Below are 15354 nucleotides of genomic sequence, written 5' to 3'. Positions count from 1 at the left end.
TGATCGTTCTAATATTTGTACTAGGTTAAATTTCATTTTATCTTCTAAAATATACTTTTTTTCGTACGTACGAAATTATTTGAAGACAAAATCCAGTTTGGGCTTCTTACAAATATTAAGACGACCAGAAATATATTGAATATACAGACACTGATATTCTAAACAAGAAAATATGTTTGATATGTAAGTTTAATTGTAGAAATATTTTATTAGTCAAAAACATCTTACAATGCAGCAAACTCAAGAATGTCCCTTTAAACTAATCCATGTTTGATGTGCTCAATTGCCAAATCCTCTCCTTCCAAAATATGTCCCGCCCCGGAATCGGCAACTGGCGATGTCAGAGGCTGAATCCGGGGTGGGCGTGCCTGAACCCTTGTGGATAGGGGCACGTAAATATAGTTGCCCGTTGCCCGTTGTCAGCGTATGACAGTCTAAAGAAACTTTTTAAAACAATGTCATTCAGGCTGCATACATTGGCTGTTCTAACATTTTGTCTTCACCCCTTGTATTAAAGTGATATTTAATCTACATACTTTAATGCTAATTTGTTAAAGGGACATTCCTGAGTTTGCTGCATTGTTAGATTTTCCGACTAAGAAAGTAGTTCTACGATTAAACTTACATATTAAATATATTTTCTTGTTTAGAATATCGTTGTCTGTATATTCTATGTGTTTCTGGTTGTCTTAATATTTGTAAGAAGCCGAAACTGGATTTTGTATTCAAATAATTTCGTAAGTACAATTTTTTTTTTTTTAAGATTAAAACCTAGTACAATTATTGGAACGATTAGAAACACGTTTAATATACAGTCACTAATATTTTATGCAGAAAAATATATTTAATGTGTAATTACAATCCTTAAAAAGTCTCTGTTAGTCGATAACATCTTAAAAATGACAGCAAACTCAGGAATGTCCCTTTTACAAATTATTTTATTTGCATTGAATTGTTTTTACTTTTTAAATGTTACGAGAATTGGTATCGGTTTAAAACTTAATAATATGTTTTTACATACCTTTTAGCATACTGTAGTATATAACGGACTATAGAAGAAGAAGTTTGTTTTAACAACTCACTACAGAACATTGATTTTATTTATCATCGGCTATTGGATATCACATATTTGGTAATTTTATCGTAGTCTTAGATAGGAAACCCGTTACATTTTTCAATTAGTAGCAAGGGATATTTTATATGCACCATCCCACAGACAGGATAGCACATAATAATCACGGCCTTTGATGTACTAGTCGTGGTGCACTGGCTGGAACGACCTAGCCCTCCCAATAATTATTAATCAAAAATATTATTTGTAGTAAATTTTAAGGCAGAGATGAATGTTTCTTGTAGAATGCAGGAAATTGCATTTCATGACATCTAGTTTTAAATTTTTTACGGGGAAGCATACCCCGAAACCCTCTTTCAACTTTGCTTTGCGTCCTCGATCTGTCAGCACCTTCTCTCATGACCCCCCCCCCCCCCCCCCCCCACCCCAATATCTACTTGCTTTTTCCGTACCCGGCCAGTGCACCACGACTGGTATATCAAAGGCCGTGGCATTCTGTCTGTGGGATGATGCATAGAAAAGATCCCGTGCTACTAATGGTCGAAGACTATGTCAGAATTACCAAATGTTTGACATCCAATAGCTGATGATTAATACATCAATACGCTCTTGTGGGGTAGTTAAACAAAACAAACTTTAACTCTTAACTTTTCAAAATAGAAGTGCAATAACAACAACAACAAAACACGAAATAAAGTGGGAGCTATGTTAGAATGCATTGTCATTGTTTATACAAATATAACATTTCAAAATTCCAATGATTCCGCTTATAGGAATATTGGTATGGTAACGTATTTGAGTTGCTGGCGCTTGCTTTATATTAGTAATCTTGAGTGCAGAAGCAATACTAGGGTGAAATGATCTTTGCAGTGATTATTTCTCTTCGTCCAATATCTAGATGCAATAACTTGGAAAATCTTCATTACCCAATATTTCACGGGCACTTGGATATTTTCCCAATAAAGCGCATGGAGAGAGTTCCCATTACGCTATTTTGCTTGCAATTGTTACCGCATATTGGCTTTTGTACGGTAGAAGATAATTTATGTGCATATGTAAAAAATCAAAATCATATAAACTGCAGTATCATAACGATGGCAAGTTTTCAATAAAGCCTTTAAAATCGCCACACCAATGATAATAAAAATAAATCAATTTAAAATGGCAATTAAAGTATACTGTAGTGTAATCTATATATTCCATTAAGCATGCAGCTTAAAATATTGTAGTTTTTGCTTTAACAATATAATTTTTATTTTGTACATGTACTAGTAAATGGTAATAGCTCATGGATACGGGTTTCTTCTCTGTTTCTCTATCTCAAATGTCTTAATGACTATTCGAGACACGCGAAAACCGACATACACGCATGTATTGTCTTGGTTGGTCATCGCCCCATTTTGGATCCTTATGGTTATTTTCTGTTCCATCCAGTGCTCAACGACAGGCATATCAAAGGCCAATGTATGTACTGTGGAATATCGCATGTGTATTGAATATCACTTGCTGCTATTCAAAAGGAGTAGTTCAATGCTGGTTCAGTGCGAAGACCGCCGCATATTGTCGCAGATTTTACACAGACTAACAAAACATTTTATGGGAACCAAGTCGCACATGGTCTGCGACAGATCTGGAAAGTAGAAATATATGGGAACCTGATCTACGTTCAGCCAGTCGTTTTTTTCTTTAAAAGTTTGCACACTATTCTGACTGGTTCTCAAAGTGGTCATTCAGTTTAATTATTTGCGTAAAAGCAGTCATGCAAGCGGTAGAGACATACGACTGGCTAAATCTAACCCAGATATCTACGTCTGTTCTGTTGCGGCGAGTCACAGTTTATGGGGACCTTGCTTTATGACCAACTGACAGAAATCCTATTATATTTAACAAGTAAGAGTCGCTGACCAAGCAGTACGTTGAGACGTCGTAAAATAACATTCTGTTTCTCTCGGTCTCTCTTGGACTATAAACGCAAGATTATAAAAACCGAGGTGCAATGAGGCATACATTTTATTTCTCTCGTAGGACAAATTGTGAAATACAATTTACTTTCTGCTGAGCAAAAGAGACGACAACGTATTGACAGGATGCGGGGAAAAGTCTCAAATGTATAACCGAGATGTTTCAGAGGATGAAAATAACTTTATAAATGTGTGGAATGAGCCATTGTGTATACAATAAAATTCGATTGTATTAAGAAAGATTTGCGGTTCAGGGCCCCCGTTCCACGAAGCGATCTTAGCCCTGAGGTCACTGTAACTGCACAGCTAACATATGCACTTAAGGTGATCTTAGCGCTAAGATCGCTTTGTGGAACGGGGCCCAGACCATTTATATTTAAACTTACGTAATTAGACTTTGTTCTGGGTTGTCATGCCACGACCAGAAGCGGTCATGCCCTGTTTAAGGGCCATATGGGCAACCTAGGTAGAGACCACAGCATCATAGAGGTCTAATTAACGAGCTACTTTCGATTCACTAATGTCAAAACCTATATCAGCTCTGAAACTTTCTTTTTGGCCGACCGTTCAAAACTGCGCCCAATTTCCTCAACCCAAATTGCGCACTTTTTCTCTTTGGCATAATACTTTGCTCCATTCCAAATTCAATAGCACCCTCACCCCCCCCCCCCCCCCCCCCGCCTCCGCCTGCTACCGACCACGGTCGGGCTGCTGGTGCTCCCTTGCACCTGCCAGTGCAGGCGGTCCCTCCTCTCCCCCTCCCCCACCTTTCCTGTCCTGGACGGAGGGGCCGGCCGAGGCTGGCTCTTGTGCACAGGATAGGCGTGCGCTACAACAGCTTGCTCTGAATGTGCACGTTTCTTTTGCAATGACATAGCTAGGGAGCAGCGTAAATCCTAGCTCACCTCCAGCCCTCCCACGTATTGATATTGATATATATGTATGTATATATATATATATATATATATATATATATATATATATATATATATATATATATATATATATATTAATATCAATAAGAGTGAAGGCTGATGGTGACTCGACTACGAATGTCAAACAGTTCCTCTTGATTCCTCGAAATAAAGAAACTAATATTAAGGGAGCTACTTGACTGCTGTCAGCTACAACAAAATAAAAATGGGTGTTTTGCTTCTCAGTTGAAATACTGCAACTTCATCTTGAATGTCTCTGCAATATTAACACGTGTCAATGTTATTTCTAATCCACTTTACCGTTTGTGCATAACAGTCATTCCAAATGCGTCATAGCTTTAGCGCATTCAAGGGTGATCCTACCAGTGCCTTAACTTTTTTTTTTAATCTCTTAAATAGGTGCACTGAAACGTATAGCGAGCTAACGCGAGCACTCGGTGTCTTAAACATGCCCATTGCACACTTTTGCCAGCGGTGTTTACATTGGTCAGTTGATAGATCACTGGCACACGGGTACCGGCTTCGGTGGCGCAGTGGTTAAGCTGGTACAGGCTGGTAGGTACAGGGTTCGCAGCCCAGTACCGGCTCCAACCCAGAGCGAGTTCTTAAGGGCTCAATGGGTAGGTGTAAGGCCACTACACCCTCTTCTCTCTCATTAACCACTAACCAACTAACAACTAACCCACTGTCCTGGACGGACAGCCCAGATAGCTGAGGTGTGTGCCCAGGGCAGCGTGCTTGAACCTTAATTGGATATAAGCACGAAAATAAGTTGAAATGAAAAGACACACGGGTTAAACAATTGCTCCGTTTAGATCTTCCAGTACTATCTGAATTCAATTATTCTACGCTTTCTGTCTCCATCCGTAGTGCATGTTTGTTTGCTTATAACTCAGGTCTACAGTGAGCACGCTGGTGTTAATTATCTCTCTTTAACCGCTGTGTGGGTACTTCATGCTAATCACATCTGACTAAGGAGCATTTCGGGTTATGATTTACTCTTTACGCCCCTGTTCTCAACAAAGGATGCGCCGTGGCATGCTGTGATCGTTTAACGTCATCACCAATGCTGCAGAACGGTTTAGTACCGCTGCGCTGATTGCTATCTGATTTCAATTTTCTTCCGTGTTTCATTGCGATGTTATTGTGTTGTTGACAACACTCATCGTTGATCTCATCTCTGTTTTCAGGTGAACAAGATTCTATTTCATAGTGCAGCCTAGCCAGGCTCGTTGGAGAGATACAGAACATTACATTAGTGGCCCTGAGATTCCATTTATCTTCAATAGATTTTTTTTTTTCAAATATGTACTGGATTCCACTGAAAACGAACCAGTCAGTATACACCATTATCTTCAAACGGTTTTAAAATATGCATTTATATTGAATTGATTGAAACAGTTGTTTATACTGAATTGATTGAAACAGTGTTTTTTTAAAAGAACAACTGGATTGGGCACAAGCTATACAACTTATTAGGCCTTACATGTATATATAATCGAAAACTCTCAAGTCAGTAGATATCAGTTATCTTCAAGCGATTTTATTTATGTAGAAATATACCGAAAGTGCAGCAGTCAAATTTGTAATTGTAAAATGGATATGAGAAGAAAGAATAAAATATGTAACTGATTTTGTGTAACTGGGTGTTTTCTGGCAGGCAATAAATAACCCACACATTGTATACAATGGTAGGCTTATTGTTTCTTTTATACGAACCGCACACATGCGATAACAACAGCAGACAAAAAGTGAACATGTTTAATCGGAATAGGTGGTGTAGTGGTGTAGTGGTTAAGGTAGTACTAAACCAAATGATTTCCGACTGGGTCAAAGTTCGAAGTGTACCGAACGTTTGATGGAGCAGTTAATACCACAAATCCTGTGATTGGTGATAAATGTGAGTGTGATGGTTGTAAAAACATTTTAGCTTCATCTGGGCACAAAATGTATGAAGTTTTATTCATCTAGTACCACTGCCTCAAGTAGCCTTGTGCTTGAAATGTATAGAGTACCTGTAAAAATTTTTTACTCAAAATGTGTGCGGAACTAGGGCAGTCATAGGCGCTACCCGTTATCTCTCAATTGAGCAACTTAACCCCTAATTTTTTCAGAATCACTTTAAGGTGAAGGGTGGCAGTATTTATATGTCGATTGATTCTCTACAGATTGGAGGTTTAGCCATGTATGTTATTATTTTTATGGGATTTGGTTTGGTGATATAGACCCTAAAGTTATCGAACTTAAGACTGGTAGGTACTGAATTCGCATCCCGGTAACGGCTCCCATCAGAGCGAGTTTAATTACCGAATGGGTCAGATAATACACCGACTTCTTACTCACTAACCACTAACAACTCACCACTAACAACTCACCACTAACAACTAACCACTAACCCTATCTACTGTACAGACAGTCCAGATAGCTGAGGTGTGTGCCCAGGATAGCGTGCTTAAACCTTAATTGGATATAAACACGAAAACAATTATATATTAAATGGGTTGTGCGTTTTCAATGGAGTTCATTATAGGTATAGGGAAGAAAGCGAGCTGGAAAGATTTTGTTTTCCAATTGATAGGATAATATACACAACGATCTGAGACATTTACCAGTCGAGAGAAAGTGTTTGGTACTGGGGAATACCGAGTCAATCGAAGGCGATCGATCCCACGACCCACTGTGCCCCAGTCGATCACCTTACTACCACTCCACTACATCTCGCCACCTAGCCTGTTTTAGAATGCCGTTAAACACACGTGTCTTTCTGACTCGTTATGTCAGACGCCGATACCAAGTGACACCCAAATGACACGACGGCCCCGACACTCTCCCCAAAACCAATACCAAGATGAAAATGTTCAAGCAACTTTTAGTGATTAAAGAGAAATTACTATTGAAGCAAAGAGACGTCTGACTTTAATGGCGTCTGATTAATATGTGCGATCGACAAGGTCCAAATGATCGTGTCGGCTGTAATTGCTATCAATTTGCCTTGTTGTATTGGAGTGGGAAAAGAAACAGTGTTTCTAAACTAATCAGCGCGGTGCGGGACCGGGATCGAACTTCCGCTCAATTGCGAGACCGACGTCGACGGTGCACTGGCCGTGTCACTCTTAAAGGCGCATGTTCTTGTACGTATTCCTTTAAAGGCGCATGTTCTTCTGGTTGAATCCTTTGGTTGCTTGCTTAGAATGCTCAGTGGCGGGACGTATCCCGGTGGTTAAGCGTTCGCTTGATGCGCTGTCGGGTTAGGATCGATCCCCATCGGTGGGCCCATTGGGCTATTTCTCAATCCATCCAGTGCAATGGTGTATCAAAGGCCGTGGTATGTGCTATCCTGTCTGTGGGATGGTGAGTATAAAAACACCCATGGTTACTATTGGAAAAATGTCGCGGGATTTCTCTCTAAGACTATATGTCAAAATTACCAAATGTTCGACATCCAATAGCCGATTTTTAATAAACCAGTGTGCTCTAGTGGTGTCATTAAACAAACCAAACTTGCTTAGAATGCTAATTTCTATACACCTGGGCCGCGTTTCTTACAACAAATGCTCTGTAAGGGCTTAGTAGCGCTGCTCGGCTGTGTTTACAAAACTGTGGACAGCAAATAAAAGCGAATGTTCTTTAATTTGTTGCGCTGAGTTTGTACAACGTTGCTCTTGCTCAGACGTGTTCTAAGAATCGGCGGGTCCTAATGTTTAGACACGCTCAAAGACAGTGGCTGCTTTGCTTGTGCAAGAAGTTTGATGATGTAGGGGTTTTGAAAATATATTTTAGAAATTCATCCTTCTGAATTGTCATTGTCATTCATAACCGTTAAAATTATCATGATCATAGATACATTTTATTTTGCCAAAACATATACATTTTGTAGGCATACATACATATTTATAAATAAATTATATAATGTGCACATTGCAGGGAATTGTAAGTATCAACGGGTTACAATCGATAAAAGTTAATAATAAATGGTTAATACGTGCATAGCAATAATATATTATAAAATAACATATGCCATGTATTAATGTTGTCTGTTCTATGCGTGGTAACAGTGGTGAAATATTTACAAAACATGAGCATTTATTCGTCTCCAGATAAGACTTTTAAAAGTTTGGAAAAGGCGGTTTACATTTTACACGTATAAAAGAAAAACAAACTATTATCATAAAGACGAAAATAGACTGTAGTTGGAACTGGCTTCATTGGTGTAGTGGTTAAGCCATCGGACTTAATATTTGGTTTCTGCTTCACCTGAACCAATAGGGGATTTTTCATTCTAGTACCGGCTCTAAACTAGAGCGACTGCATCTCTAGGCTACACACCGGTCTCGGTGGCGTCGTGGCAGGCCATCGGTCTACAGGCTGGTAGGTACTGTGTTCGGATCCCAGTCGAGGCATGGGATTTTTTATCCAGATACCGACTCCAAACCCTGAATGAGTGCTCCGCAAGGCTCGATGGGTAGGTGTAAACCACTTGCACTGACCAGTGATCCATGACTGGTTCAACAAAGGCCATGGTTTGTGCTATCCTGCCTGTGGGAAGCGCAAATAAAAGATCCCTTGCTGCTAATCGGAAGAGTAGCCCATGTAGTGGCGACAGCGGGTTTCCTCTCAAAATCTGTGTGGTCCTTAACCATATGTCTGACGCCATATAACCGTAAATAAAATGTGTTGAGTGCGTCGTTAAATAAAACACTTCTTTCTTTGTTTCTCTAGGCTACACGTGTAGGTGTAAAACCACATACATTTGAGTTTCATCCATTCCATTGGTGGAGTTGTGGCTGTGTCTTCCGAATGTATAACCCCAATGTGGAATGATTACCTGGCAGACGCTGCGGGTTCATTGTACCCTGGACTTCCGTAATACCGCGATAGCTCAACTCACAGCAAGCGTGGAGCATGGCCTGGTCAAGTAGTCTCACACAGAAATGGAAATACTGAGGCTTCATCATTCATCTCACTAAATATCATCATCTGTATAGTTTTGTTTGTGATGTCCTAACAGAAATGTTTTTGATTCTGTGTTAAATGTATGTGGCGCCTTTCGAAAAACGTTTTTACATAGAAATAGTGCATGGTATTAACACGGGACCATGCGCCTTTCAACGGGATTCCTGATTGAGTGCACGGCTAGACTCGGTGGGAATACACGGACCAGAGCGCCGTGGCTGGCATACCAAAGACTTTTCTATGGTTTATTTGATCCAAGCCTTACTCTCATATATTGAATGTATTAAGAAAGTATATATAATGCACACATATTTGCCCCTGTTATATACTTTTTTGCTAATATTAAGTTATTGGTAAAGCTAACTGTACAAGGTGAAACAGATGTTTTTAATGGCATTGCTATCTGTCTGTGTGGAAGTACATATGCTGGGTAAAGAGATATATTTGTTCTGGCTTTGAGTTAGTTTGAATTGAATTTTTAATTTTTTTGACCACTGCTTCATTCATTACTAAGAAATAATTTTGTGTTATGTTTTTGTTTTGTTTGTTTGTTTTTTCGTTTCTTTTAGTTTTGTTTTTGTTTGGTTTGAGTTTTTTCTTATATCCAAGTTAGGATCAAACACATTATTCCAGCTGTGTTGTCTGGATAAATGTCCAGACCTAGACGGAGAGAGAGAGAGAGAGAGAGAGAGAGAGAGAGAGAGAGAGAGAGAGAGAGAGAGAGAGGGGGGGGAAGGAGGAAGGAGAGAGAGGGGGGTAGCGACAGAGAAACACAGACAGAGAGAGAGACGGGCAGAGAGAAAGAGAGAGAGAGAGAGAGAGAGAGAGAGAGAGGGGGGAAGGGAGAGGGAGAGAGACAGAGGAAGGGAGGGAGAGAAAGAGAGGGAGAGAGACAGAGAGCGAGGGAGGGAGGAAGGAGAGAGAGAGAGAGAGAGAGAGAGAAAGACAGAGGGAGAGAGACAGAGAGAGACACACACACACACAGAGAGAAACACAGAGACAGACAGACAGACAGAGAGAGAGAGAGGGGGGGGGGGGATCAATCATTCACTATTGGCTGCATCTAGTAGTACTAGGACGTGAACCCAAACCCTATCAGCTTTAAAACCGATGTTTTACACACTACCCCATTTAAACGACTAAAAGAATAGACCGTCACCTCACTGACAATTAATAATTGAAACTTGATCGCATTGCCCTACAACCTGCTCCAGTTCAGCCAACAGTTTTACCAGTGCAACCTCAACAGACCCGTAGACCTGAGATCGGTCTATTAATCAGCTTCTCTCTCTCTCTCTCTCTCTCTCTCTCTCTCTCTCTCTCTCTCTCTCTCTCTCTCTCTCTCTCTCTCTCTCTCTCTCTCTCTCTCTCTCTCTCTCTCTCTCTCTCTCTCTCTCTCTCTCTCTCTCTCTCTCTCTCTCTCTCTCTCTCTCTCTCTCTCTCTCTCTCTCTCTCTCTCTCTATATCTCTCTATTAGGAAATGATTTTTCCATTGCCTGGATTAAGGATTTCGACATCTTGATTAGCCCATTTTATTGTAACACAGTTACCGACGGAGACCACTTCTGACGTGCTGAGAGTAAATTCTCCAGTACTTGGCGGTACCAAGCAAATCTGGTTGAAAGAAAAGGAATGACAAAGAATTGCAGAGATGGAGGTTTTATTGATACCCAAATGACATTATTGACATTATTGAGCATTAAAGTCGGTCTGGGATCGATCCCCGTCGGTGGACCCACTGGGCTATTTCTCGTTCCAGCCAGTGCTCCACGACTGGTGTAACAAAGGCCGTTATATGTACTATCCTGCATGTGGGATGGTGCATATAAAAAATCCCTTGCTGCTAATGGAAAAGAGTAGCCCATGAGGTGCGACAGTGGGCTTCCACTCTCAATATTTGTGTGGTTCTTAACCATATGTCTGACGCCATATAACCGTAAATAAAATGTGTTGAGTGCGTCGTTAAATAAAACATTTCCTTTCTTCTTTCTTTGACTGTAAAAATATTTTCGACCATTAAAACTTCTGTACTGTTAAATTTTAATTGCTCACTATGTCTTGCTTGAAGGATACATTTTGGCAAATATAAGGTGTTGTTGGGGGTTTTTTTTGTTGGTAATCTTAATGTTTGTAGTAGCTCATTTTATTTCAAGCAAAAAAGTACGTACCTCTTGAAGTACTATTGAACAAGGAGCAAGTGATGTAGTTGACATATAGTACGCGAATAAATAAAAAAATCGTGAGTTCTTTCGCGTGGATAATACCCAGCTTTGATGAATGTCACAGTTGAATGTGAAGTGGCCAAATTGGATAATGCACACGCATGTGGTGCTTAGCAAATGTTGACAATACCCCGCCCCAGTCCTCACTAGAAGTATTTTCTCTCAATAATTTAAGTTTGGTGACGGCTACGACAGAGTATAGTGTATTTAATTTTTACATAAAGTTTGTTTTGTATAACGACATCACTAGAGCACATTGATTTCGGACATCTCCGAATAGCATTTGAAACTTTGGGGTCCAAGTGTTTCCAACGAATCTGTACATCTTGAAATTAATTAAAAGTTAAAGTTTGTTTTGTTTATCGACACCACTAGAGCACGTTGATTTATTAATCATTGGCTATTGAATGTCAAACATTTGGTAATTTTGACATACGGTGTTGGGGGGCAACCCGCTTAATTTTTTGCATTAGTAGCAAGGGATATTTTATATGCGCCATTCCATAGACAGGATAGCACGTACCACAGTATTTGATATAACAGTCGTTGTGCACTGGTTGGAACGACAAATAGCCCAATGGGCCAACCGACGGGGATCGATCCCAGACCGACCGCGCATCAGGCGAGCGCTTTACCACTGGGCTACACCCCACCCCTTTAATTTGTTTACATTTCTTACACATCCGTCGGTGAGTACATCATTCATTACTTTTGGTAACACATGCTTGTTTACACATGTACGCGTGTTAACAATTTCAAGACATACGACTGGCTGCTCCAATGAAATAACAGCACGATCGAAATCGATTTACCATTTGACGTATAGTTAACCTGACAATCATTTGTCTGTGACGCGTAATTTAGCTTCAAGTGCAAAGGCTGTAAATAACCTTTAGTCGAAAAAAATTGTTAAAATTTGTTTAAAACCAGGTTTTTGAGGATATGCAAGAAATAAAATAATACATTCGTGTCCGTTAGATACAATTTATCTTACAACTCGTTGTTTAAAAACGTTTTAAAACAACTCGTTGTGAGATAAATGGTATCTAACGGCCACTCATGTATTATTTTATATATCAGTGATAACAAATATTATTAGCCTTTGTTATGAGAATTGTAGAGAACTGGTTGAAATAATCTTAACAGGATGACTTGGAATGTATCTGTCTTAAGGCTAGTTCGCATTCTTACATTGGCTCCATCCACGAAGGGGTCTTAACCACTCTTTAGGTGTAAGGTCAGTACATTGACTATCGCTAATCACCAAATCTAGTGTATGGTCCTCCAATATTCAGGATGACATTTTTGTCGAAAACATGGTCTTGCCGTAACAGTAAATTTTATAATCATGTGAAATTAATTTCAATTTCTCGTTCCAACCAGTGCACCACAACTGGTCAAAGGCCGTGGTATGTGCTTTCCTGTCTGTGTGAAAGTGCATATAAAAGATCTCTTGCTGCATCAGGAACAAATGTAGCGGGTTTCCTCTGATGACTATGTGTCACAATTACCAAATGTTTGACATCCAATAGCCGATGAGTAATTAATCAATGTGCTCTAGTGATGTCGTAAAACAAAACAAACTTTAACTTTTAATTTATTTCAAGGTGCACAGATTTGTTGGAAACTCTTGAATTCCCCAAAGTTTTAAATATTATTCGGAGAAGATGTCCAAGATCAGTACAAGTATTATAAGATCTGACGATTCAGCAGATTCCATTTCAAATTTGTAGGGGCGGGACGTAGCCCAGTGGTAAAACGCTCGCTCGATGCGCAGTCGGTCTGGGATCGATCCCCGTCGGTGGGATCATTGGGCCATTTCTCGTTCCAGCCATTACACTACGACTGGTATGTCAAAGACCATTGTATGTACTACCCTGTCTTTGGGATGGTGCATATAAAAGATCCCTTGCTGCTAATCAAAAGGAGTAGCCCGTGAAATGGCGACAGCAGGCTTCCTCTCTGAATATCTGTGTGGTCCGTAACCAAATCTGACGCCATATAACCGTAATTAAATGTATTGAGTGCGGTGGTAAATAAAACATCTCTTTCTTTCTTTCAAACTGGTACTTACAAAATTTCAAAATCACAAGGATGCTGATACTAGCCTTAGGATCATAAGTCCAATTTGTAAATGCTCATAACTTCCATGAACGTATCATGTTCAGTTCTTAAATGTCAAGGCACTGTCCTGAATTTCAGCAAACAATGACAAACTAAATTTTGAATTGTATAACATTTTATATGCTAAACTAGAAATTCTAACTTTTAACCAGACGTGCTGTGCGTAGTTTTTAGAAGATCATGTCATTTAACTGAGGATATCATCCAGCTGAGGGGCGCTATAGCAGTTCGATCAAAACCAAAACCAGCTGTCCTGGTGTCGTCTGCTTTCCAAAAACCTTTAGCCGTCTGCAACCTCGTCTAAGACCATAGCTAATTCTTCTAGTCAAATTACATTAATCTATAGCGTCTTGTGTTTCTGCGTCTGTGTGGGTATGTTAAGTCTGAGTATCTGCAATATGTTGAAAAGAAAGGAATGTTTGTTTAAAGACACGTAAGCACTATTATATATCAAGATACACCAGCAAGATATTTAGTATAATTATGCCAGTTAGGACAAAATGTAATATGCTATGCCAGACGTAAATCACTGGTTGGAATTACATTTCAAGTTGTGGATGTTTCATGTCTACCTTCATGGTTATTTATACACTTCGGCGGAGAGTTTGCAATTTTTATAGTTATCTCCATTATCTCCATCTTGAGACTTAATGAGTTTTGTCAAAACGCTCTTCATAACTGATCATTGTTACTTATTTTTCTATGGCAGACTTTATTCTCTGTATACCGCTATTTTGATTAACCGTTACGATTACCACGTGTTTCACACCTAATAGCTATTCATTAAAAGCTGTACTTAAATGTCACTTGTTATAATATGTCTATTACTCATCAAGTTATGTTGATGTTGTTGTTGTTTTTCAGAAAAAGACAACTCATCTCATGCTGTAGTGTCCGCATCATTGGCTGGTGAGTATTTAGTTTTATTCATTTAGGCTTATTTTCGTGCTTGTATTAAAAAAATCTTACTTTCGCTGTTATGGGTAAACACATAAACTAGCTGCACTATCTGTCTAGGACACGAGTTAATGATTTGTCCCCTACCAAAGAGAAAACCCAACCTCCCCCACCCCTCGTCTCGAAATGACATCTTGTCTTCTCAAATATAAAAGTTCACCTTGTGCTTGGGTCTATGTTCTCTCTGTGTATGTATATTTGTGCATGTGTGGTATATTGATGCAGATATGTGTATTAAATCTCTGTTGTTTACTGTTGTTATAACTAGTTAATGTTTGCTTTCTCTTTATTTTATTAAATGGGAATTTGTCCCCTTAACCAGTGTACTCATACAATGGTTGCAATAAAGATTGTATTGTATTGTATTGTATTGTACTGTATTGTATTGCATTGTATATTGTATTGTATCGTATTGTCTTTGAGTTTGTTTGTTTGTTTTGTTTTGTTTTTGGTTTCTTTGGGTTGTTGTAGGGGTTTTTTTGTGTCTTCATCTCTGCATCCATTGTTTTTGTTGTTTCCATCCCTGCCTTTAAAATTGTTCAATAAAGCTGCACCTTTTTGTGTTTGGGTCTGTGTTCCGAATGTTTGGTGGAAACTAACCAATTGATCGGCTGCAGCCAGCCTGCTAACCAGTCAGCCAACATATTAACCAACCGACTATTCAACAAACCAATAGACAAACAAATATACAAACAAACAAACAAACAAAACAGTGAACACTCCGGTCGTCTGCAGAGCAGTATCATGAGTTTCTTTCTGCAGTGCCCTACTAAAATCTCACACAATCAAGTTGTCAAGTATTATCAAAATTATGTCTTCGATACATAAAGTATACGTAGATTTGGAGGGCACATAAATTTTAATTTTATGTTTTTACTGTCTGTGGGAAAAGTAAAGGTTTTTTGTTTAACGACACCACTAGAGCACATTGATTTATGAATATAAAAGATCCCTTGCTGCATGATGTAGAATGTAGCGGGTTTCGTCTAATGTCTGCGTCAGAATTACCAAATGTTTGACATACAATAGCCGATTATTAATTAATCAATGTACTTTCCTTTCTTTCATGTCATTTAATTTGCACATTGGTGATTAATATAGAAGCCACAAGAAGAAGCCTAACACGAACA

The 15354-nt window shown here is 39.2% G+C and overlaps 1 protein-coding gene across 2 annotated transcripts in view; it reads left to right on the top strand.

The window, feature by feature from the left end:
• Positions 1-15354, top strand: part of LOC121378240 — a 118526-nt gene that overhangs the window by 98416 nt on the left and 4756 nt on the right. The window contains exon 3 of one of the 2 annotated variants that reach the window (XM_041506319.1): positions 14132-14176. In XM_041506319.1, the coding sequence (XP_041362253.1) occupies positions 14132-14176 (45 nt within the window). Of the gene's footprint in view, positions 1-5158; positions 5620-14131; positions 14177-15354 lie in introns of those variants that run through there. The other variant, XM_041506320.1, reaches the window with a different exon arrangement.

Source organism: Gigantopelta aegis, chromosome 8 (assembly GCF_016097555.1).
Source record: "Gigantopelta aegis isolate Gae_Host chromosome 8, Gae_host_genome, whole genome shotgun sequence".
NCBI lineage: Eukaryota > Metazoa > Mollusca > Gastropoda > Neomphalida > Peltospiridae > Gigantopelta > Gigantopelta aegis.
This window is presented reverse-complemented; position numbering and strand designations above follow the sequence as displayed.